This window comes from Oncorhynchus clarkii, chromosome 26 (genome assembly GCF_045791955.1).
Source record: "Oncorhynchus clarkii lewisi isolate Uvic-CL-2024 chromosome 26, UVic_Ocla_1.0, whole genome shotgun sequence".
NCBI lineage: Eukaryota > Metazoa > Chordata > Actinopteri > Salmoniformes > Salmonidae > Oncorhynchus > Oncorhynchus clarkii.
In genome coordinates, this window is record NC_092172.1 from 46,969,730 (window position 1) to 46,996,406 (window position 26,677).

General features: G+C 43.2%; 1 protein-coding gene across 4 annotated transcripts in view; it reads left to right on the plus strand.

Moving 5' to 3' along the window:
• The window catches only part of LOC139384544 (nuclear receptor ROR-alpha A-like), a 93,037-nt gene extending 72,163 nt beyond the window's left edge, over positions 1-20,874 (plus strand). Inside the window, exons 4-10 of one of the 4 annotated variants that reach the window (XM_071129384.1) lie at positions 100-516; positions 7,060-7,181; positions 8,322-8,454; positions 10,423-10,530; positions 12,327-12,437; positions 12,610-12,722; positions 17,975-18,828. In XM_071129384.1, coding sequence (XP_070985485.1) covers positions 100-516; positions 7,060-7,181; positions 8,322-8,454; positions 10,423-10,530; positions 12,327-12,437; positions 12,610-12,722; positions 17,975-18,142 — 1,172 coding nt within the window. In that variant the 3' untranslated portion in view covers positions 18,143-18,828. Of the gene's footprint in view, positions 1-99; positions 517-7,059; positions 7,182-8,321; positions 8,455-10,422; positions 10,531-12,326; positions 12,438-12,609; positions 12,723-17,974 lie in introns of all 4 variants that reach the window. The other 3 variants (XM_071129381.1, XM_071129382.1, XM_071129383.1) reach the window with 3 other exon arrangements.
• Positions 20,875-26,677: the final 5,803 nt, after the last annotated feature.

Genomic DNA, 26,677 nt, shown 5'->3' on the forward strand with positions numbered 1-26,677 from the left:
TCGTACGTCTTCATTTACCTCCTCAGAGAGGTCAAGTTCTCACACAACACTATTGTTTAATTAAATAACCTTTGGCAATGTCTCTCCATGTCCCCACAGCGGTGAAGTTTGGCCGTATGTCCAAGAAGCAGAGAGACAGCCTGTATGCTGAGGTCCAGAAGCACCGTCTCCAGCAGGCCCAGCAGCTGCAGAGAGACCACCATCCCCAGAACCCGGAGGAGGTCGAGCCTCTCTCTCCCCACTACGGCCTCACCGACCTCCACGAAGACCTGGGAGGGTACATGGAGGAAAACAGCCCTGGGGGGGTTAACGGCCCAGCCTCCAAGGGGGGCTCTGACTCTGGAGGAGTGGGGGGGTTCTACCTGGACATTCAGCCGTCTCCTGATCAGTCTGGTCTGGATATTAACGGTATAAAACCGGAGCCTCTTTGTGATTATGGTTCCAACCAGGGTTTCTTCCCCTACTGTTCCTTCACCAACGGAGAGACGTCTCCCACAGTATCTATGGCTGAGCTAGGTGAGTGGAGAGAGGGGGATTAAGGGACAGATGGAGGGAGGGAGGAGGGGAAAAAGATGGAGAGGGGAAGAGGTGGAGAGAGGGATTATGGAGGAAAAGGGAGAGACGTCTCCTACCTCGTCCATGGCTGGGTTAGATGAGGGAGGGAGAGAGGCAGGAAGGGATGAGGTAAGGTTTGGGATGGGGGAGGGAGGGAGGCACTAAGGGAAGGGATGAGGTAAGGTTTGGGATGAGGGAGGCAGGAAGGGATGAGGTAAGGTTTCGGATGAGGGAGGGAGGAGGGAGGGAGGCAGGAAGGGATGAGTTAAGATTTGGGATGGGGGAGGGGGAGGGAGAGAGGCACTAAGGGAAGGGATGAGGTAAGGTTTGGGAGGGAGGGAGGGAGGTAGGTAGGGAAAGGATGAGGTAAGGTTTGGGAGGGAGGGAGGGAGGGAAAGGATGAGGTAAGGTTTGGGAGGGAGGGAGGGAGGGAGGGAGGGAAAGGATGAGGTAAGGTGAGGGAGGGAGGGAGGGAGGGAGGGAGGGAGGGAGGGAGGGAGGGAGGGAGGGAAAGGATGAGGTAAGGTTTGGGATGGGATGGGGGAGGCAGGGAGGGATGAGGTAAGGTGTAGGATGGGAGGGGGGGGGGGGGGGGGGAAAGGTGTAGGATGGGGGAGGGAGGGAGGAAGGGAAGGGACGAGGTAAGATGGGGGAGGCAGGGAGGGGTAAAGAGGGAGAGAACAAGAAGAACGAGAGAGGGATATAGAGGGGTAAAGAAAGAGAAAGGATGGAGCGAACAGAGAGCACAACCGTGGGGCAAAACAAAGGTGGTTTAAAATAGCAGGAGGCTGCAAACTCATCTTCAGAGCTCATTAGAACATTGTCTGGTTAATTAGCATTGTGTTAATTAGCTCCTATTGGGAACCAAGGGGGCACATGTTCAGGGAAATCAGTTATTTACTCTCCCTTGAGCTCCCAGGAAGTGATGTTCTTCTTTAAACAAAAGTATTTCTCATTGTATCCTCTTCCCCTTTACTGTGTGAGATATGTCCATTTGTTTTATGTTAAATGATTGTATGAACATATGAACATATGTAGTATTCTCTATTGTAGATCAACCAGCACCAACATAGTGGACAGAATAGTATAATACTGTCTGGGTCATGACAGAATGGTGAATACTGTCTGGGTCAATACCAGAATAGTAAAATACTGTCTGGGTCAATACCAGAATAGTAAAATACTGTCTGGGTCATGACAGAATGGTAAATACTGTCTGGGTCAATACCAGAATAGTATAATACTGTCTGGGTCAATACCAGAGTGGTAAAATAATGTCTGGGTCATGACAGAATGGTAAATACTGTCTGGGTCAATACCAGAATAGTAAAATACTGTCTGGGTCAATACCAGAATAGTAAAATACTGTCTGGGTCAATACCAGAATAGTAAAATACTGTCTGGGTCAATACCAGAATAGTAAAATACTGTCTGGGTCATGACAGAATGGTAAATACTGTCTGGGTCAATACCAGAATAGTAAAATACTGTCTGGGTCAATACCAGAGTGGTAAAATACTGTCTGGGTCAATACCAGAATAGTAAAATACTGTCTGGGTCAATACCAGAATAGTAAAATACTGTCTGGGTCAATACCAGAATAGTAAAATACTGTCTGGGTCAATACCAGAGTGGTATAATACTGTCTGGGTCATGACATAATGGTAAATACTGTCTGGGTCAATACCAGAATAGTATAATACTGTCTGGGTCAATACCAGAATAGTAAAATACTGTCTGGGTCAATACCAGAATAGTAAAATACTGTCTGGGTCAATACCAGAATAGTAAAATACTGTCTGGGTCAATACCAGAATAGTAAAATACTGTCTGGGTCAATACCAGAATAGTAAAATACTGTCTGGGTCAATACCAGAATAGTAAAATACTGTCTGGGTCAATACCAGAATAGTAAAATACTGTCTGGGTCAATACCAGAGTGGTAAAATAATGTCTGGGTCATGACAGCATGGTAAAATACTGTCTGGGTCAATACCAGAATAGTAAAATACTGTCTGGGTCAATACCAGAATAGTAAAATACTGTCTGGGTCAATACCAGAATAGTAAAAAACTGTCTGGGTCAATACCAGAATAGTAAAATACTGTCTGGGTCAATACCAGAATAGTAAAATACTGTCTGGGTCATGACAGCATGGTAAAATACTGTCTGGGTCAATACCATAATAGTATAATACTGTCTGGGTCATGACAGAATGGTAAATACTGTCTGGGTCAATACCAGAGTGGTAAAATACTGTCTGGGTCAATACCAGAATAGTAAAATACTGTCTGGGTCAATACCAGAATAGTAAAATACTGTCTGGGTCAATACCAGAGTGGTAAAATAATGTCTGGGTCATGACAGCATGGTAAAATACTGTCTGGGTCAATACCAGAATAGTAAAATACTGTCTGGGTCAATACCAGAATAGTAAACTACTGTCTGGGTCAATACCAGAATAGTAAAATACTGTCTGGGTCAATACCAGAATAGTAAAATACTGTCTGGGTCAATACCAGAATAGGAAAATACTGTCTGGGTCAATACCAGAATAGTAAAATACTGTCTGGGTCATGACAGCATGGTAAAATACTGTCTGGGTCAATACCAGAATAGTATAATACTGTCTGGGTCATGACAGAATGGTAAATACTGTCTGGGTCAATACCAGAGTGGTAAAATACTGTCTGGGTCAATACCAGAATAGTAAAATACTGTCTGGGTCAATACCAGAATAGTAAAATACTGTCTGGGTCAATACCAGAATAGTATAATACTGTCTGGGTCAATACCAGAGTGGTAAAATAATGTCTGGGTCATGACAGAATGGTAAATACTGTCTGGGTCAATACCAGAATAGTAAAATACTGTCTGGGTCAATACCAGAATAGTAAAATACTGTCTGGGTCAATACCAGAATAGTAAAATACTGTCTGGGTCAATACCAGAATAGTAAAATACTGTCTGGGTCATGACAGAATGGTAAATACTGTCTGGGTCAATACCAGAATAGTAAAATACTGTCTGGGTCAATACCAGAGTGGTAAAATACTGTCTGGGTCAATACCAGAATAGTAAAATACTGTCTGGGTCAATACCAGAATAGTAAAATACTGTCTGGGTCAATACCAGAATAGTAAAATACTGTCTGGGTCAATACCAGAGTGGTATAATACTGTCTGGGTCATGACATAATGGTAAATACTGTCTGGGTCAATACCAGAATAGTATAATACTGTCTGGGTCAATACCAGAATAGTAAAATACTGTCTGGGTCAATACCAGAATAGTAAAATACTGTCTGGGTCAATACCAGAATAGTAAAATACTGTCTGGGTCAATACCAGAATAGTAAAATACTGTCTGGGTCAATACCAGAATAGTAAAATACTGTCTGGGTCAATACCAGAATAGTAAAATACTGTCTGGGTCAATACCAGAGTGGTAAAATAATGTCTGGGTCATGACAGCATGGTAAAATACTGTCTGGGTCAATACCAGAATAGTAAAATACTGTCTGGGTCAATACCAGAATAGTAAAATACTGTCTGGGTCAATACCAGAATAGTAAAAAACTGTCTGGGTCAATACCAGAATAGTAAAATACTGTCTGGGTCAATACCAGAATAGTAAAATACTGTCTGGGTCATGACAGCATGGTAAAATACTGTCTGGGTCAATACCATAATAGTATAATACTGTCTGGGTCATGACAGAATGGTAAATACTGTCTGGGTCAATACCAGAGTGGTAAAATACTGTCTGGGTCAATACCAGAATAGTAAAATACTGTCTGGGTCAATACCAGAATAGTAAAATACTGTCTGGGTCAATACCAGAGTGGTAAAATAATGTCTGGGTCATGACAGCATGGTAAAATACTGTCTGGGTCAATACCAGAATAGTAAAATACTGTCTGGGTCAATACCAGAATAGTAAACTACTGTCTGGGTCAATACCAGAATAGTAAAATACTGTCTGGGTCAATACCAGAATAGTAAAATACTGTCTGGGTCAATACCAGAATAGGAAAATACTGTCTGGGTCAATACCAGAATAGTAAAATACTGTCTGGGTCATGACAGCATGGTAAAATACTGTCTGGGTCAATACCAGAATAGTATAATACTGTCTGGGTCATGACAGAATGGTAAATACTGTCTGGGTCAATACCAGAGTGGTAAAATACTGTCTGGGTCAATACCAGAATAGTAAAATACTGTCTGGGTCAATACCAGAATAGTAAAATACTGTCTGGGTCAATACCAGAATAGTAAAATACTGTCTGGGTCAATACCAGAGTGGTAAAATACTGTCTGGGTCAATACCAGAGTGGTAAAATACTGTCTGGGTCAATACCAGAATAGTAAAATACTGTCTGGGTCAATACCAGAATAGTAAAATACTGTCTGGGTCAATACCAGAATAGTAAAATACTGTCTGGGTCAATACCAGAGTGGTAAAATAATGTCTGGGTCATGACAGCATGGTAAAATACTGTCTGGGTCAATACCAGAATAGTAAAATACTGTCTGGGTCAATACCAGAATAGTAAAATACTGTCTGGGTCAATACCAGAATAGTAAAATACTGTCTGGGTCAATACCAGAATAGTAAAATACTGTCTGGGTCAATACCAGAATAGTAAAATACTGTCTGGGTCAATACCAGAATAGTAAAATACTGTCTGGGTCATGACAGCATGGTAAAATACTGTCTCGGTCAATACCAGAATAGTAAAATACTGTCTGGGTCAATACCAGAATAGTAAAATACTGTCTGGGTCATGACAGAATGGTAAATACTGTCTGGGTCAATACCAGAATAGTAAAATACTGTCTGGGTCAATACCAGAATAGTATAATACTGTCTGGGTCAATACCAGAATAGTAAAATACTGTCTGGGTCAATACCAGAATAGTAAAATACTGTCTGGGTCAATACCAGAATAGTAAAATACTGTCTGGGTCAATACCAGAATAGTAAAATACTGTCTGGGTCATGACAGAATGGAAAATACTGTCTGGGTCAATACCAGAATAGTAAAATACTGTCTGGGTCAATACCAGAATAGTATAATACTGTCTGGGTCATGACAGAATAGTAAAATACTGTCTGGGTCAATACCAGAATAGTAAAATACTGTCTGGGTCAATACCAGAATAGTAAAATACTGTCTGGGTCATGACAGAATAGTAAAATACTGTCTGGGTCATGACAGAATAGTAAAATACTGTCTGGGTCAATACTTTAATAGTAAAATACTGTCTGGGTCAATACCAGAATAGTAAAATACTGTCTGGGTCAATACCAGAATAGTAAAATACTGTCTGGGTCATGACAGAATAGTAAAATACTGTCTGGGTCAATACTTTAATAGTAAAATACTGTCTGGGTCAATACCAGAATAGTAAAATACTGTCTGGGTCAATACCAGAATAGTAAAATACTGTCTGGGTCAATACCAGAATAGTAAAATACTGTCTGGGTCAACACCAGAATAGTAAAATACTGTCTGGGTCATGACAGAATGGTAAATACTGTCTGGGTCAATACCAGAATAGTAAAATACTGTCTGGGTCAATACCAGAATAGTAAAATACTGTCTGGGTCAATACCAGAATAGTGAAATACTGTCTGGGTCAATACCAGAATAGTAAAATACTGTCTGGGTCAATACCAGAATAGTGAAATACTGTCTGGGTCATGGTTAGAGATGATCAATCACCACTAACAGTATAGAATGGCAGAACAGTAGGGTTGGAAGAATTTCCCTTAATTGAAACAATGTTGCTGTGTTGTTACACATGTGATCTCTGCCTAAATGCTGACCCATATTCTACCCTTTTCCTACTACTGGGCAGAGCCAAGAAAAGCCAAACCCAAATGTGCCTGAAAGAACAATGTAAAAAAAACACAAAAAAAACAGACCATTCAGTATAGGTCGGGTCGGCACCATAATGTGAAAAGGATTCCACTGTGGTCTATCCAGCTCTTGATGTTGTCCTGGAGCAGTCGTGGTCCAGCTCTTGATGTTGTCCTTGACCAATCGTGGTTCAGCTCTTGACCTTGTCCTGGACCAATCGTGGTCCAGCTCTTGACGTTGTCCTGGACCAATCGTGGTCCAGCTCTTGACCTTGTCCTGGACCAATCGTGGTCCAGCTCTTGACGTTGTCCTGGACCAATCGTGGTCCAGCTCTTGACCTTGTCCTGGACTAATCGTGGTCCAGCTCTTGACGTTGACCTAGACCAATCGTGGTCCAGCTCTTGACGTTGTCCTAGACCAATCGTGGTCCAGCTCTTGACGTTGTCCTGGACCAATCGTGGTCCAGCTCTTGACCTTGTCCTGGACCAATCGTGGTCCAGCTCTTGACCTTGTCCTGGACCAATCATGGTCCAGCTCTTGATGTTGTCCTGGACCAATCGTGGTCCAGCTCTTGACGTTGTCCTGGACCAATCGTGGTCCAGCTCTTGACGTTGTCCTGCTGCTCTCTCCTGTAGAACACCTAGGCCAGAACATCTCCAAGTCCCACCAGGAGACGTGTCAGTACCTGAGGGAGGAGCTACAGAGCATGACCTGGCAGGCCTTCCTCCAAGAGGAGATAGAGACCTACCAGACGAAGGTAACAATACACACTACCTAGTACACTGCCTAGTACACTATCTAGTACACTACACACTACCTAGGACACTACCTAGGACACTACACACTACCTAGTACACTACCTAGTACACTACACACACTACCTAGGACACTACCTAGTACACTACACACTGACCTGGCAGGCCTTCCTCCAGGAGGAGATAGAGACCTACCAGACGAAGGTAACAATATACACTACCTAGTACACTACCTAGTACACTACCTAGTACACTACACACTACCTAGGACACTACCTAGTACACTACCTAGTACACTACACACTACCTAGGACACTACATACTACCTAGTACACTACCTAGTACACTACCTAGTACACTACCTAGTACACTACCTAGTACACTACACACTACCTAGGACACTACATACTACCTAGTACACTACCTAGTACACTACCTAGTACACTACACACTACCTAGTACACGACCTATAGTACACTACACACTACCTAGTTCACTACCTAGTGCACTACCTAGTACACTACCTATAGAAGGTAACAATACACACTACCTAGTACACTACCTAGTACACTACATAGTGCACTACACACTACCTAGTGCACTACCTAGTACGATACACACTACCTAGTACACTACCTAGTACACTATTTTTGTTCTCCTCCCCTCATAGTCCTTTGTCACCCCTCTCTCTCTCTCTCTCTCTCTCTCTTTGTCTCTCTCTCTCTCTCTCTCTCTCTCTCTCTCTCTCTCTCTCTCTTTGTCTCTCTCTCTCTCTCTCTCTCTCTGTCTCTCTCTCTCTGTCTCTCTCTCTGTCTCTCTCTCTCTCTCTCTGTCTCTCTCTCTCTCTCTCTCTCTCTCTGTCTCTCTCTCTCTCTCTGTCTCTCTCTCTCTCTCTGTCTCTCTCTCTGTCTCTCTCTCTGTCTCTCTCTCTGTCTCTCTGTCTCTCTCTCTCTCTCTCTCTCTCTCTCTGTCTCTCTCTCTCTCTCTCTCTCTCTCTCTCTCTCTCTCTCTCTCTCTCTCTCTCTCTGTCTCTCTCTCTGTCTCTCTCTCTCTCTCTCTCTGTCTCTCTCTCTCTCTCTCTCTCTCTCTCTCTCCTGCATCAACAATTATGCCTCTTTTAACATTGTTGTTGTTTATGTCAGCCGGAGGAGGTGATGTGGCAGCTGTGTGCCATCAAGATAACGGAGGCCATCCAGTACGTGGTGGAGTTCGCCAAACGCATCGACGGCTTCATGGAGCTCTGTCAGAACGACCAGATAGTGTTGCTCAAAGCAGGTAGACAAGATGATGGAACGTCTCGTAATGACATCACAATGATCAACCCCCAATCTATCTCCTGTCTACTTATATAAGAAACCTCCAATCTATGTCCTGTCTACTTATATAAGAAACCTCCAATCTATGTCCTGTCTACTTATATAAGAAACCCCCAATCTATGTCCTGTCTACTTATATAAGAAACCCCCAATCTATGTACTGTCTACTTATATAAGAAACCCCCAATCTATCTACTGTCTACTTATATAGGCAACCCCCAGTCTATCTACTGTCTACTTATATAAGAAACCCCCAATGTTATGTTGTCTCTCTGACCTGTAGTGATGGTTTTGTTGTTGTTGTTGTCTCTCTGACCTGTAGTGATGGTTGTGTTGTTGTTGTCTCTCTGACCTGTAGTGATGGTTGTGTTGTCTCTCTGACCTGTAGTGATGGTTGTGTTGTTGTTGTCTCTCTGACCTGTAGTGATGGTTGTGTTGTTGTTGTCTCTCTGACATGTAGTGATGGTTGTGTTGTTGTTGTCTCTCTGACCTGTAGTGATGGTTGTGTTGTTGTTGTCTCTCTGACCTGTAGTGATGGTTGTGTTGTTGTTGTCTCTCTGACCTGTAGTAATGGTTGTGTTGTTGTTGTCTCTCTGACCTGTAGTGATGGTTGTGTTGTCTCTCTGACCTGTAGTGATGGTTGTGTTGTTGTTGTCTCTCTGACCTGTAGTGATGGTTGTTGTTGTCTCTCTGACCTGTAGTGATGGTTGTGTTGTCTCTCTGACCTGTAGTGATGGTTGTGTTGTTGTTGTCTCTCTGACCTGTAGTGATGGTTGTGTTGTTGTCGTCTCTCTGACCTGTAGTGATGGTTGTTGTTGTCTCTCTGACCTGTAGTGATGGTTGTGTTGTCTCTCTGACCTGTAGTGATGGTTGTTGTTGTCTCTCTGACCTGTAGTGATGGTTGTGTTGTTGTCGTCTCTCTGACCTGTAGTGATGGTTGTGTTGTTGTTGTCTCTCTGACCTGTAGTGATGGTTGTTGTTGTCTCTCTTACCTGTAGTGATGGTTGTGTTGTTGTTGTCTCTCTGACCTGTAGTGATGGTTGTGTTGTTGTCGTCTCTCTGACCTGTAGTGATGGTTGTTGTTGTCTCTCTGACCTGTAGTTATGGTTGTGTTGTTGTTGTCTCTCTGACCTGTAGTGATGGTTATGTTGTTGTTGTCTCTCTGAACTGTAGTAATGGTTGTGTTGTTGTTGTCTCTCTGTAGTGATGGTTGTGTTGTTGTTGTCTCTCTGTAGTAATGGTTGTGTTGTTGTTGTCTCTCTGTAGTAATGGTTGTGTTGTTGTTGTCTCTCTGACCTGTAGTGATGGTTGTGTTGTTGTCGTCTCTCTATAGTGATGGTTGTGTTGTTGTTGTCTCTCTGTAGTGATGGTTGTGTTGTCGTCTCTCTGTAGTGATGGTTGTGTTGTCTCTCTGACCTGTAGTGATGGTTGTGTTGTTGTTGTCTCTCTGTATTGATGGTTGTGTTGTTGTTGTCTCTCTGACCTGTAGTGATGGTTGTGTTGTTGTCGTCTCTCTGTAGTGATGGTTGTGTTGTTGTTGTCTCTCTGTAGTGATGGTTGTGTTGTCGTCTCTCTGTAATGATGGTTGTGTTGTCTCTTTGACCTGGAGTGATGGTTGTGTTGTTGTTGTCTCTCTGTATTGATGGTTGTGTTGTTGTTGTCTCTCTGTAGTGATGGTTGTGTTATTGTTGTCGTCTCTCTGTAGTGATGGTTGTGTTGTTGTCTCTCTGTAGTGATGGTTGTGTTATTGTTGTCGTCTCTCTGTAGTGATGGTTGTGTTGTTGTCTCTCTGTAGTGATGGTTGTGTTATTGTTGTCGTCTCTCTGTAGTGATGGTTGTGTTGTTGTTGTCTCTCTGACCTGTAGTGATGGTTATGTTGTTGTTGTCTCTCTGTAGTGATGGTTGTGTTGTTGTCGTCTCTCCTCAGGGTCTCTTGAGGTGGTGTTCATCAGGATGTGTCGTGCCTTTGACTCTCAGAACAGCACCGTCTACTTCGATGGGAAGTACGCTGGGACCGACGTCTTCAAAGCGTTAGGTAAGTCAGAATACAACCCAGCGAATCACGTTCATCCCCTTTCAAAGCATTGGTACGTCAGAATACAACCCAGCGAATCACGTTCATCCCCTTTCAAAGCATTAGGTACGTCAGAATACAACCCAGCGAATCACGTTCATCCCCTTTCAAAGCATTAGGTACGTCAGAATACAACCCAGCGAATCACGTTCATCCCCTTTCAAAGCATTAGGTACGTCAGAATACAACCCAGCGAATCACGTTCATCCCCTTTCAAAGCATTAGGTACGTCAGAATACAACCCAGCGAATGACGTTCATCCCCTTTCAAAGCATTAGGTACGTCAGAATACAACCCAGCGAATCACGTTCATCCCCTTTCAAAGCATTAGGTACGTCAGAATACAACCCAGCGAATCACGTTCATCCCCTTCAATCTGTGGTTGAGGTTCAGCTGTTTCAGAACCATTGATTTAATAGGAGAGGAAGTTGTTTGTTGGTATTAGGGACTGTTTTGGACCCCCTCTGACTGAATGGCTCGGCCACTAGGGTTTGGACTGGACTGACTGAATGGCGGGGCCACTAGGATATGGACTGGACTGACTGAATGGCTGAATGGACCCCCTCTGACTGAATGGCTGGTCCACTAGGATATGGACTGGACTGACTGAATGGCTGAATGGACCCCCTCTGACTGAATGGCTGGGCCACTAGGATATGGACTGGACTGACTGAATGGCTGAATGGACCCCCTCTGACTGAATGGCTGGGCCACTAGGGTATGGACTGGACTGACTGAATGGCTGGGCCACTAGGATATGGACTGGACTGACTGAATGGCTGGGCCACTAGGATATGGACTGGACTGACTGAATGGCTGGGCCACTAGGATATGGACTGGACTGACTGAATGGCTGGGCCACTAGGATATCGACTGGACTGACTGAATGGCTGGGCCACTAGGATATGGACTGGACTGACTGAATTGCTGGGCCACTAGGATATGGACTGGACTGACTGAATGGCTGGGCCACTAGGATATGGACTGGACTGACTGAATGGCTGGGCCACTAGGATATGGACTGGACTGACTGAATGGCTGGGCCACTAGGATATGGACTGGACTGACTGAATGGCTGGGCCACTAGGATATGGACTGGACTGACTGAATGGCTGGGCCACTAGGATATGGACTGGACTGACTGAATGGCTGGGCCACTAGGATATGGACTGGACTGACTGAATGGCTTGGCCACTAGGATATGGACTGGACTGACTGAATGGCTGGGCCACTAGGATATGGACTGGACTGACTGAATGGCTGGGCCACTAGGATATGGACTGGACTGACTGAATGGCTGGGCCACTAGGATATGGACCAGACTGACTGAACTCCAAAGCAATGCATGTCAGGTGACGTCTGTTCAGATCCCGATGTCCTGCTCTGTGTCCTCTGTTGTTGTGATATTTGACACATAACTTCTCCTGTCTCTCTGTGTGTCTGACAGACTGTGTTGTTCTGACCCACATAACTACTCCTGTCTCTCTGTGTGTCTGACAGACTGACCCACATAACTACTCCTGTCTCTCTGTGTGTCTGACAGACTGTGATGTTCTGACCCACATAACTACTCCTGTCTCTCTCTTTGTGTCTGACAGACTGTGATGTTCTGACCCACATAACTACTCCTCTCTCTCTGTGTGTCTGACAGACTGTGATGTTCTGACCCACATAACTACTCCTGTCTCTCTGTGTGTCTGACAGACTGTGATGTTCTGACCCACATAACTACTCCTCTCTCTCTGTGTGTCTGACAGGTTGTGACGATCTGATTCGCTTAGTCTTTGAGTTTGGGAAGAGTATGTCTGTCATCCATCTCTCTGAGGAGGAGATCGCTCTCTTCTCCGCGTACGTCCTGATGTCTGCAGGTAGGCACGATGCTGTCACGTTCACGACGCAACGTTGCGAGCACATATCTTCTACAATCACATAACACACACACACACACACACAGCTATTCCCCCTTGTGGCAGTCCGAGAGCATCTCTGGGTGTTATTATTTATACAACGCTGCATCAGTGTAACTAATGGTGCGTGTAGATCGGACGTGGCTTCAGGAGAAGGTGAAGGTAGAGAAGCTGCAACAGAAGATCCAGCTGGCTCTCCAACATGTCCTTCAGAAGAACGGCAGAGAGGACGTGGTTCTCACAAAGGTATTATTTATTTATTTATTTATTTATTTCACCAGGTAGACTAGTTGAGAACACCTTTATTTCACCAGGTAGACTAGTTGAGAACACCTTTATTTAACCAGGTAGGCAAGTTGAGAACAAGTTCTCATTTACAATTGCGACCTGGCCAAGATAAAGCAAAGCAGTTCGACAGATACAACGACACAGAGTTACACATGGAATAAAACAAACATACAGTCAATAATACAGTATAAACAAGTCTATCTATATACGATGTGAGCAAATGAGGTGAGATAAGGGAGGTAAAGGCAAAAAAAAGGCCATGGTGGCAAAGTAAATACAATATAGCAAGTAAAACACTGGAATGGTAGATTTGCAGTGGAAGAATGTGCAAAGTAGAAATAAAAATAATGGGGTGCAAAGGAGCAAAATAAATAACACACACCCACACGTACATACAATATATGCAATTGCAATACACCAGGATTGGGGTCAATTTCCTTTTCAATTCCAGTCAATGCAGAAGGTAATCCCAATTCCACATTTTCCTAATTGAAGAGAATTGGAAATTCCCTTTCTGAAATGACAATGAAATTGAGCCCAACTCTGCTTTACAGGGTAGCCTAGTGGTTAGAGTGGAGGGGCGGGAGGTAGACTAGTGGTTAGAGTGTTGGACTAGTAACCAGCAGGTAGACTAGTGGTTAGAGCACTGGGTCAGTAACCAGCAGGTAGACTAGTGGTTAGAGCGTTGGACTAGTAACCGGAAGGTAGACTAGTGGTTAGAGCGTTGGACTAGTAACTAGCAGGTAGTCTAGTGGTTAGAGCACTGGGTCAGTAACCAGCAGGTAGACTAGTGGTTAGAGCGTTGGACTAGTAACCGGAAGGTAGACTAGTGGTTAGAGCGTTGGACTAGTAACCGGAAGGTAGACTAGTGGTTAGAGCGTTGGACTAGTAACCGGAAGGTAGACTAGTGGTTAGAGTGTTGGACTAGTAACCAGCAGGTAGACTAGTGGTTAGAGTGTTGGACTAGTAACCAGCAGGTAGCCTAGTGGTTAGAGCGTTGGACTAGTAACCAGCAGGTAGACTAGTGGTTAGAGCGTTGGACTAGTAACCGGAAGGTAGACTAGTGGTTAGAGCGTTGGACTAGTAACCGGAAGGTAGACTAGTGGTTAGAGTGTTGGACTAGTAACCAGCAGGTAGACTAGTGGTTAGAGCGTTGGACTAGTAACCAGCAGGTAGCCTAGTGGTTAGAGCGTTGGACTAGTAACCAGCAGGTAGACTAGTGGTTAGAGCGTTGGACTAGTAACCGGAAGGTAGACTAGTGGTTAGAGCGCTGGGTCAGTAACCAGCAGGTAGCCTAGTGGTTAGAGTGATGGACTAGTAACCGGAAGGTAGACTAGTGGTTAGAGCGTTGGACTAGTAACCAGCAGGTAGCCTAGTGGTTAGAGTGTTGGACTAGTAACCAGCAGGTAGCCTAGTGGTTAGAGCGTTGGACTAGTAACCAGCAGGTAGACTAGTGGTTAGAGCGCTGGGTCAGTAACCAGCAGGTAGCCTAGTGGTTAGAGTGTTGGACTAGTAACCGGAAGGTAGACTAGTGGTTAGAGCGTTGGACTAGTAACTAGCAGGTAGTCTAGTGGTTAGAGCACTGGGTCAGTAACCAGCAGGTAGACTAGTGGTTAGAGCGTTGGACTAGTAACCGGAAGGTAGACTAGTGGTTAGAGCGTTGGACTAGTAACCGGAAGGTAGACTAGTGGTTAGAGCGTTGGACTAGTAACCGGAAGGTAGACTAGTGGTTAGAGCGTTGGGTCAGTAACCAGCAGGTAGCCTAGTGGTTAGAGTGTTGGACTAGTAACCGGAAGGTAGACTAGTGGTTAGAGCGTTGGACTAGTAACTAGCAGGTAGTCTAGTGGTTAGAGCACTGGGTCAGTAACCAGCAGGTAGACTAGTGGTTAGAGCGTTGGACTAGTAACCGGAAGGTAGACTAGTGGTTAGAGCGTTGGACTAGTAACCGGAAGGTAGACTAGTGGTTAGAGCGTTGGACTAGTAACCGGAAGGTAGACTAGTGGTTAGAGCGTTGGACTAGTAACCGGAAGGTAGTCTAGTGGTTAGAGTGTTGGACTAGTAACCGGAAGGTAGTCTAGTGGTTAGAGTGTTGGACTAGTAACCAGCAGGTAGTCTAGTGGTTAGAGTGTTGGACTAGTAACCAGCAGGTAGCCTAGTGGTTAGAGCGTTGGACTAGTAACCGGAAGGTAGACTAGTGGTTAGAGCGCTGGGTCAGTAACCAGCAGGTAGCCTAGTGGTTAGAGTGTTGGACTAGTAACCGGAAGGTAGACTAGTGGTTAGAGCGCTGGGTCAGTAACCAGCAGGTAGCCTAGTGGTTAGAGTGTTGGACTAGTAACCAGAAGGTAGACTAGTGGTTAGAGCGCTGGGTCAGTAACCAGCAGGTAGCCTAGTGGTTAGAGTGTTGGACTAGTAACCGGAAGGTAGACTAGTGGTTAGAGCGCTGGGTCAGTAACCAGCAGGTAGCCTAGTGGTTAGAGTGTTGGACTAGTAACCAGCAGGTAGCCTAGTGGTTAGAGTGTTGGACTAGTAACCAGCAGGTAGACTAGTGGTTATAGTGTTGGACCAGTAAACAGCAGGTAGCCTAGTGGTTAGAGCGTTGGACTAGTAACTGGAAGGTTGCAAGTTCAAACCCCCGAGCTGACAAGGTATAAATCTGTGGTTCTGCCCCTGAACAGGCTGTTCAACCCACTGTTCCTAGGCCGCCATTGAAAATAAGAATTTGTTCTTAACTGACTTAGTTAAATGAAGGTAAAATACATTTTTAAAACACTGTACTGTTAGCTACTGGGAATGAATCTTTGTTTGTATGGACTGTGTTCATGTGGTAGTGCTCTCGGTAGACTCTACTTGATGACATCTCGTTTTGAACTGAACAGGCCTTGGAATTTCACAGCAGGATTTCATTTCCATCACCACTATAACATAAGCATCATTCCTGATGAAACGCACTCAGACAGTGTCCTGGTCTCAGGGAAATGTGAAAGTCCTGTCTGTCTGTCAGAATGTGACCAAGCGGTCCTGAATTTCAATAACCTCACTCTCTCTCTCTCTCTCTCTCTCTCTCTCTCTCTCTCTCTCTCTCTCTCTCTCTCTCTCTCTCTCTCTCTCTCTCTCTCTCTCTCTCTCTCTCTCTCTCTCTCTCTCTCTCTCTCTCTCTCTCTCTCTCTCGCTCTGTTGTAGGCCATGTGCTGTGGGTAACAGCAGGCATAGGTCATGTGCGAAGAGTAGGCATTTAACCTCTGAATTGTGGAGACTAACATCATGGGCTGAGGATTTTTTTAGAATAGTGGCCAATTCGTTGATATAAATATTGAAGAGTGCAGGGCTCAGATTGCAACCCTGGCGAAGGCCCCGTCCCTGGTTACAGAATTCTGTTATTTTCTTGACAAATCATAGATTTAATTATGTCATGTTTTATGTCATGTTTTACCTCCTACACCACTTTCAATAACTTTGTAGAACAGTCCTGGATGCCAAATAGAATCAAATGCTTTTTGGAAGTCGATAAAGCAAGTGTATATTTTGGTATTATTTTGGTGGACATGTTTATCTATCAGGGTGTGTAGGGTGTAAATATGATCAGTCATGCGATGTTTTGGTATAAATCCAATTTGGCTTTTACTCAAGACATTGTGCTTACTAACTTCATTGGGATAGTTGGCAGTATTTTCACGTCCGGATGAGAAACGTGTCCAAAGTAAACTGCCTGCTACTCAGGCCTAGAAATTAAGATATGCATATGATTAGTAGATTTGGATAGAAACCACTCTGAAGTTTCTAAAACTGTTTGAATGATGTCTGTGAGTATAACAGAACTTATTTGGCAGGCGAAACCCCAAGGACAAAGCATTCCAATTTTCTTTCATTTCAATCTTCTTCTTTTCTTTTGAGGTCACTCTCAATGGGTTTTCATATTTCTAAGGGGCAGGCTTGCAGTTCCTATCGCTTCCACTGGATGTCAACAGTCTTTAGAAATTGGTTGAAGTTTTCCCTTTGAGAAATGAAGAAGTAGCCCTGTTCAGAACGAGGGTAGAGGGACTCTTTTGTTAGAGGCGCTGACCTGAAAATCTCCACTTTGTTTTCCTCCCGTATGGAACACAGTTTATCACGTCTTAAATTGTATCGATTATTTACGATAAAAAAAATACCTAAAGTCAGGAAAGTTGTTTGAAATGTTTGGACAGATTACAGGTAACTTTTGAGATATTTTTGTAGCGTGTTGGAACCGGTGTTTTTCTGAATCAAAACGCAAAAAATAAATGGACATTTTGGATAAAAATTGACGGAATCAATCGAACAAAAAGGACCATTTGTGATGTTTATGGGACATATTGGAGTGCCAACAGAGGAAGATCTTCAAAGGTAAGGCATGAAATATATCTTTAGTTCTGCGATTTCTGTCGCGCCTGGCGGGTTGAAAATATGATTGTCTGTGTTTGTTTGCTGGGGTGCCGTCCTCAGATAATAGCATCGTATGCTTTTGCCGTAAAGTCTTTTTTGAACTCTGACATGTTGGCTGGATTCACAATAAGTGTAGCTTTAATTTGGTGTATTGAATGTGTGATTTAATGAAAGTTACATTTTTATAGTAATTTATTTGAATTTGGCACTCTGCATGTTTGCCAGGTGCCACCGTCCCACCTATCCCAGAGAAGGAAGTTTAGAACTCTTATATTTATAATACTACAGAAAACCTTCCCCAGGTTACTGTTCACCACAAATGCCTCTGGAATTGTTAGGGTCAAATTTGTGTCCGTTTTTAAACATTGGGGTTATGAGTCCTTGATTCCAGATGTCAGGGAAGTAACCTACACTCACGATCAAATTAAACAGTTTTAATACAGCCAATTGACATTTTGCACTAGTGAGTTTGAGCATCTCATTTAGGATGCCATCAGGTCCGCATGCCTTTTTAAATTTGAGAGCCTGAAGTTTCTTATAGAGCTCCTGGTCAGTAATAGTTTAGTTTCTTCTAGAGCTCCTGGTCAGTAATTCGGGAGTCCAATGGATTTTGATTGTCCTTTATAGCTTTTTTCTAATCCTCTCTCTCTCTCTCTCTCTCTCTCTCTCTCTCTCTCTCTCTCTCTCTCTCTCTGTCTCTCTCCCCCCTCTCTCTCTCTCTCTCTCTCTCTCTCTCTCTCTCTCTCTCTCTCTCTCTCTCTCTCTCTCTCTCTCTCGCTCTCTCTCTCTCTCTCTCTCTCTCTCCCCAGTTGATATGCAAAGTGTCGACCCTGCGGGCGTTAGTCAGCCGGCATACAGAGAAGCTGACGGCCTTCAAAGCAACCTACCCAGACATTGTCCAAGCCCACTTCCCTCCACTATACAAGGAGCTGTTTGGCTCAGACTTTGAACAGGGCTCCATGTCCATAGACGGCTAGCCGAGGGCCCCGTCGGTGACCTACCGTACTGTATCTGCCCTGTACTGTAGTTTACGTCATGGAGCCAGTGTTGATCTTTGGGAGACAGAGAGACACGTTGAATGAGAGACACTCAGACAGTGCCTTGGTCCTGGCCCTAACTTGCTCTTACCTGGACAGACACCCGACATTTCTCTCTTCATGTTTGTCTGTCTTCTCCTCTGTGTCCTCCTGGATCATGAGTTGGTTGGGAGGTTTCTGGGAGGAAAAAAAACATTCAAGCACTTAGAAAACCAACAGCCTTTCCTCTCACAATAACAAACCTATTGGGATGGGGAGTGGATTTAGTCACAACACCTACCTATGGACAACGGTGTGATGGGGAGAGGATTTAGTCACAACACCTACCTATGGACAACGGTGTGATGGGGAGAGGATTTAGTCACAACACCTACCTATGGACAACGGTGTGATGGGGAGAGGATTTAGTCACAACACCTACTTATGGACAACGTTGTCATGGGGAGAGGATTTAGTCACAACACCTACCTATGGACAACGTTGTCATGGGGAGAGGATTTAGTCACAACACCTACCTATGGACAACGGTGTGATGGGGAGAGGATTTAGTCACAACACCTACCTATGGACAACGGTGTGATGGAGAGCGGATTTAGTCACAACACCTACCTATGGACAACGGTGTGATGGAGAGCGGATTTAGTCACAACACCTACCTATGGATAACGGTGTCATGGGGAGAGGATTTAGTCACAACACCTACCTATGGACAACGGTGTGATGGGGAGAGGATTTAGTCACAACACCTACCTATGGACAACGGTGTGATGGGGAGAGGATTTAGTCACAACACCTACCTATGGACAACGGTGTGATGGGGAGAGGATTTAGTCACAACACCTACCTATGGACAACGGTGTGATGGAGAGAGGATTTAGTCACAACACCTACCTATGGACAACGGTGTGATGGAGAGAGGATTTAGTCACAACACCTACCTATGGACAACGGTGTGATGGAGAGCGGATTTAGTCACAACACCTACCTATGGACAACGGTGTGATGGAGAGCGGATTTAGTCACAACACCTACCTATGGACAACGGTGTGATGGAGAGCGGATTTAGTCACAACACCTACCTATGGACAACGGTGTGATGGAGAGCGGATTTAGTCACAACACCTACCTATGGACAACGGTGTGATGGAGAGCGGATTTAATCACAACACCTACCTATGGACAACGGTGTGATGGAGAGAGGATTTAGTCACAACACCTACCTATGGACAACGGTGTGATGGAGAGAGGATTTAGTCACAACACCTACCTATGGACAACGGTGTGATGGAGAGAGGATTTAGTCACAACACCTACCTATGGACAACGGTGTGATGGAGAGAGGATTTAGTCACAACACCTACCTATGGACAACGGTGTGATGGAGAGAGGATTTAGTCACAACACCTACCTATGGACAACGTTGTCATGGGGAGAGGATTTAGTCACAACACCTACCTATGGACAACGGTGTGATGGAGAGCGGATTTAATCACAACACCTACCTATGGACAACGGTGTGATGGGGAGAGGATTTAGTCACAACACCTTCCTATGGACAACGGTGTCATGGGGAGGTGGTGTGGAGTACTGCACCCCTTCGGTTAACATCACCTTCAAAGCCATCTGCTATTCAACCTTCACAACAGGAAGAGGAGTGGAAGTCACCACCACAACAATAACAGGGTTCTGTCCCAAAGTGCACCCTATTCCCTACGCAGTGCACTACTTGTAAGAAGGGGATCTGGTTAAAAGTAGTGCCCTATGTAGGGAATAGGGTGCCGTTTGGAACGCAGATCAAGGTGTCCCATTCCACCTCTTTCCAATGTCCTACAGGGTGTTACCATGCTGATAATAAGTACATACTATATTGAGAAATTAATCAATGTTTTACAATCTATTTGTGTAGCTTGTATCTCTCCCATTTGTTCCAATTGACGAGCCCCTTTTACTGACACCTGTGTCTGAGTTAATGAATGAATCGTGTATTGTCCACACCTGTCTCTGAGTTAATGAATGAATAGTGTATTGTCCACACCTGTCTCTGAGTTAATGAATGAATAGTGTATTGTCCACACCTGTCTCTGAGTTAATGAATGAATAGTGTAATGTCCACACCTGTCTCTGAGTTAATGAATGAATCGTGTATTGTCCACACCTGTCTCTGAGTTAATGAATGAATAGTGTATTGTCCACACCTGTCTCTGAGTTAATGAATGAATAGTGTAATGTCCACACCTGTCTCTGAGTTAATTGATGAATAGTGTATTGTCCACACCTGTCTCTGAGTTAATTGATGAATAGTGTATTGTCCACACCTGTCTCTGAGTTAATGAATGAATAGTGTATTGTCCACACCTGTCTCTGAGTTAATGAATGAATAGTGTATTGTCCACACCTGTCTCTGAGTTAATTGATGAATAGTGTATTGTCCACACCTGTCTCTGAGTTAATGAATGAATAGTGTATTGGCCACACCTGTCTCTGAGTTAATGAATGAATAGTGTATTGTCCACACCTGTCTCTGAGTTAATTGATGAATAGTGTATTGTCCACACCTGTCTCTGAGTTAATGAATGAATAGTGTATTGTCCACACCTGTCTCTGAGTTAATTGATGAATAGTGTATTGTCCACACCTGTCTCTGAGTTAATGAATGAATAGTGTATTGGCCACACCTGTCTCTGAGTTAATGAATGAATAGTGTATTGTCCACACCTGTCTCTGAGTTAATTGATGAATAGTGTATTGTCCACACCTGTCTCTGAGTTAATGAATGAATAGTGTATTGTCCACACCTGTCTCTGAGTTAATGAATGAATAGTGTATTGTCCACACCTGTCTCTGAGTTAATGAATGAATAGTGTAATGTCCACACCTGTGTCTGAGTTAATGAATGAATAGTGTATTGTCCACACCTGTCTCTGAGTTAATTGATGAATAGTGTAATGTCCACACCTGTCTCTGAGTTAATGAATGAATAGTGTATTGTCCACACCTGTCTCTGAGTTAATGAATGAATAGTGTATTGTCCACACCTGTCTCTGAGTTAATGAATGAATAGTGTATTGTCCACACCTGTCTCTGAGTTAATTGATGAATAGTGTATTGTCCACACCTGTCTCTGAGTTAATGAATGAATAGTGTATTGGCCACACCTGTCTCTGAGTTAATGAATGAATAGTGTATTGTCCACACCTGTCTCTGAGTTAATTGATGAATAGTGTATTGTCCACACCTGTCTCTGAGTTAATGAATGAATAGTGTATTGTCCACACCTGTCTCTGAGTTAATTGATGAATAGTGTATTGTCCACACCTGTCTCTGAGTTAATGAATGAATAGTGTATTGGCCACACCTGTCTCTGAGTTAATGAATGAATAGTGTATTGTCCACACCTGTCTCTGAGTTAATGAATGAATAGTGTAATGTCCACACCTGTGTCTGAGTTAATGAATGAATAGTGTATTGTCCACACCTGTCTCTGAGTTAATTGATGAATAGTGTAATGTCCACACCTGTCTCTGAGTTAATGAATGAATAGTGTATTGTCCACACCTGTCTCTGAGTTAATGAATGAATAGTGTAATGTCCACACCTGTCTCTGAGTTAATGAATAGTGTATTGGCCACACCTGTCTCTGAGTTAATGAATGAATAGTGTATTGGCCACACCTGTCTCTGAGTTAATGAATGAATAGTGTATTGTCCACACCTGTCTCTGAGTTAATGAATGAATCGTGTATTGTCCACACCTGTCTCTGAGTTAATTGATGAATAGTGTAATGGCCACACCTGTGTCTGAGTTAATGAATGAATAGTGTATTGGCCACACCTGTGTCTGAGTTAATGAATGAATAGTGTATTGGCCACACCTGTCTCTGAGTAATGAATAGTGTATTGGCCACACCTGTCTCTGAGTTAATGAATGAATAGTGTATTGTCCACACCTGTCTCTGAGTTAATGAATGAATAGTGTAATGTCCACACCTGTCTCTGAGTTAATTGATGAATAGTGTAATGTCCACACCTGTCTCTGAGTTAATGAATGAATAGTGTATTGTCCACACCTGTCTCTGAGTTAATGAATGAATAGTGTAATGTCCACACCTGTCTCTGAGTTAATGAATGAATAGTGTATTGTCCACACCTGTCTCTGAGTTAATGAATGAATAGTGTATTGGCCACACCTGTCTCTGAGTTAATGAATGAATAGTGTATTGTCCACACCTGTCTCTGAGTTAATGAATGAATAGTGTAATGTCCACACCTGTCTCTGAGTTAATGAATGAATAGTGTATTGTCCACACCTGTCTCTGAGTTAATGAAATACTGGAGATAAGATCCATTAAATAAGCAATAGTCCATTTCCACCCTCACAATCTCTTATCAAAACATTTCACTTCCTTATTGTCAAAACGATAGCACTATGTTTATCTACTCCTCTGAAATCATCTGCATTTCCTGTGATTTGATTGGTCTACCTCCCGTGATGGTGACCAATGCCCTCCCACCGTTCTACCTTGGCCACTGTACTGTGGTGAAACAGGAAGTTAGTGGGTCTTTGTATCGACTGAGAGAGGCTTACACCACAGTAGATGGATGTCAGGTCTGAGAGACACCCTGAAACACAGAGTCATGGAGCTCAGCTCAGCTTACGCCCTGTTAATCCTCTGTTGGGAGCGAGGAGCACAATCTGTCATGGAGACACACACACACACATACACACGCGTGCGTGTGTTGAACGTGAAAGACGCCACACCACTGAAGCCATGAATAGTACCAGATCCCTTTTTGTTTCTCTCTGACCTGTGTTGTTAAGGCCAGGCCGTGTGCCAGGTGTTATGCCCAGCGAGGGGCAAGGCTCTGATCTAACACACAACTCCCAGTGTCTCAAAACAAAATATCTCTCACTTCTTCTTTTAACTTCTTGGGGATCCTGTCTGTCTATTTTATTTTTACTTTTTTTTGCCTAAAATGACATACCCAAATCTAACTTCCTGTAGCTCAGGACCTAAAATGACATACCCAAATCTAACTTCCTGTAGCTCAGGACCTAAAATGACATACCCAAATCTAACTTCCTGTAGCTCAGGACCTAAAATGACATACCCAAATCTAACTTCCTGTAGCTCAGGACCTAAAATGACATACCCAAATCTAACTTCCTGTAGCTCAGGACCTAAAATGACATACCCAAATCTAACTTCCTGTAGCTCAGGACCTAAAATGACATACCCAAATCTAACTTCCTGTAGCTCAGGACCTAAAATGACATACCCAAATCTAACTTCCTGTAGCTCAGGACCTAAAATGACATACCCAAATCTAACTTCCTGTAGCTCAGGACCTAAAATGACATACCCAAATCTAACTTCCTGTAGCTCAGGACCTGAAGCAAGGATATGCATATTCTTGATACCATTTGAAAGGAAACACTTTGAAGTCTCAAAAAAGCTGTTTCCCTCCTCTATTAAGAGCACCGTGAGTTGAGACACGGGACGTTGAGATGGAGATTCAATAACAGCACCTGATAAAAAAAGGCTTTTTATTCTGAGGGAGGGAGGACCTGTTGGTCCCGCCATTAAAGAGACTGTCAATGGTCAGACTGAACCTTTAACTAACACCAGAGCTGTGAAAATAGATTTAAAGCTGTTCAACTCTGATGGCTATCTAGTAGCGCCATCTATTGACCGCAGAAAGTATAGCACCAAGTAATGTGTATTATAATGGTTGTGTCTGTCAGAAACCGAATTCCAACCTTCCTTTGGCTTGTTTCCTATTGTCTTAATCATACCAGTGTGTCTGGAGGGGTAGACAATGGTGGCCCTTCCCACTTCCTCACCTAGCGAAGGTTTATTTCAATCAATGAAGAGAGATCATGTGATGTAGTTAATCAAGTCTTGTCATCGAGATATAGCCTCAACAAGAGACAGAGACGGGTTACTGAAGAAAGAGAGGAGTGTTCATCAGATGACATGTTGTTGTTGTTGTTGTTGTTTTTCTTCACATCTCCTGACAGAAATGTGGTGAAATCCTGTTCTCTGTGCCGTTATATAGAGGCTTTCATCATGTGGTCTGTCCAACACAGTGATAAGAGCTGTGTGTCTCGCTGGCTGATTCACGCTCTTTCACTTCTGAATCACCCCTCTGTTCTATCGTTTTTAATAAATCATCCATTCTGGTTCCGGAATGGAATATCAGTTTTAAATAAATCATCCATTCTGGTTCTGGAATGGAATGTCAGTTTTAAATAAATCATCCATTCTGGTTCCGGAATGGAATGTCAGTTTTAAATAAATCATCCATTCTGGTTCTGGAATGGAATGTCAGTTTTAAATAAATCATCCATTCTGGTTCCGGAATGTCAGATTTAAATAAATCATCCATTCTGGTTCCGGAATGTCAGATTTAAATAAATCATCCATTCTGGTTCTGGAATGGAATATCAGTTTTAAATAAATCATCCATTCTGGTTCTGGAATGGAATATCAGTTTTAAATAAATCATCCATTCTGGTTCTGGAATGGAATGTCAGTTTTAAATAAATCATCCATTCTGGTTCTGGAATGGAATGTCAGATTTAAATAAATCATCCATTCTGGTTCTGGAATGGAATGTCAGTTTTAAATAAATCATCCATTCTGGTTCTGGAATGGAATGTCAGTTTTAAATAAATCATCCATTCTGGTTCTGGAATGGAATGTCAGTTTTAAATAAATCATCCATTCTGGTTCTGGAATGGAATGTCAGTTTTAAATAAATCATCCATTCTGGTTCCGGAATGGAATATCAGTTTTAAGTAAATCATCCATTCTAGTTCCGGAATGTCAGTTTTAAATAAATCATCCATTCTGGTTCTGTAATGGAATGTCAGTTGAGTCCATCAGTATATTCGGTCGCACTTCTTTGTAAAATGGCAGAAACTCTCAGCCTCTTACTTCTAAACGTTTTATTTTTAATTGAAATCTACAGTCCAGGCTACACGTCATCAGAAGCAATGCTTGCACTATCTAACCCACCTGGTTCCCACTGGGTATGATGACGTGTTGATGAACACTCAGGGACAATAGGAACTACATTATTAGAGGCCCTATAAGCAATATTATCTTAAATAAATCATGATCTGCACGAAGAAAATACACGGTTGTTGTTTTAGTAGAAAGCTATTTGTTTTGCTGCTTTTTGAATCTGTAGCGCTGAAGATCCCCGCTATACCAGGATTTACATTTAAGGGCAATGTTCCTGCGTTTTGTCGGAGTGCCAATATGACGAGGATCTTCAGCGCTACGGATTGAATCCATCCCTCTCTTCAGTTGGTTCGTTAAAGTGGCCCCTCAAACATTTCCCACCGTTTCCCAACATTTCCCACCGTTGTGTTTACACCTACTGTTTGTGTGTGTGTGTGTGTGTGTGTGTGTGTGTGTGTGTGTGTGTGTGTGTGTGTGTGTGTGTGTGTGTGTGTGTGTGTGCGCTCATCTATGTGGCTACATAATATTGTTGTCTTAGACACCCCAGGCTTTATTAGTGAAGGATATCGTGGTCAGTTGGAGAGGTTTATTAGTGAAGGATACCGTGGTCAGTTGGAGAGGTTTATTAGTGAAGGATACCGTGGTCAGTTGGAGAGGTTTATTAGTGAAGGATATCGTGGTCCGCTGGAGAGGTATCATTAGTGAAGGATACCGTGGTCAGTTGGAGAGGCTTTATTAGTGAAGGATATCGTGGTCAACTAGAGAAGTTTTATTGGTGAAGGATACCGTGGTCAACTAAAGAAGTTTTATTGGTGAAGGATATCGTGGTCAACTAGAGAAGTTTTATTGGTGAAGGATACCGTGGTCAACTAGAGAGGTTTTATTAGTGAAGGATATCGTGGTCAACTAGAGAAGTTTTATTGGTGAAGGATACCGTGGTCAACTAGAGAAGTTTTATTGGTGAAGGATATCGTGGTCAACTAGAGAAGTTTCTCGGTATTATCCTCCCTCGTTTTCTTCTCCTCCTTTCTGACATTTTCTCAGTCCATCTCACCACGTCTCTAGCTTGACAGTAGACTCTCCAAAGCACTGTAGCCAAACTGCATTTCTCACTCAGTCCATCTCACCACGTCTCTAGCTTGACAGTAGACTCTCCAAAGCACTGTAGTCAAACTGCATTTCTCAAATGTAATGAAAGTAATGTTTAGCCATAACCGAATGTCGAGCAATAATAATATCAATGTTGTATTTTTTAATCTTGTGTAGAGTCTTAAATATTGCATGTGGATAAATTCTAATGGTTCACACTTGACTTTTATTTTTTTAGTTCTCTTCTATATTCTGAATTCTGTGTTTTATTGTCACGTTCATGTATGACGAGTTCTGTTCTCTACTTCTGTTTAATCTGTATGGAATTACCTATAGAGTTAACTATGGAATTACCTATAGAGTTACCTATGGAATTACCTATAGAGTTACCTATGGAATTACCTATAGAGTTACCTATA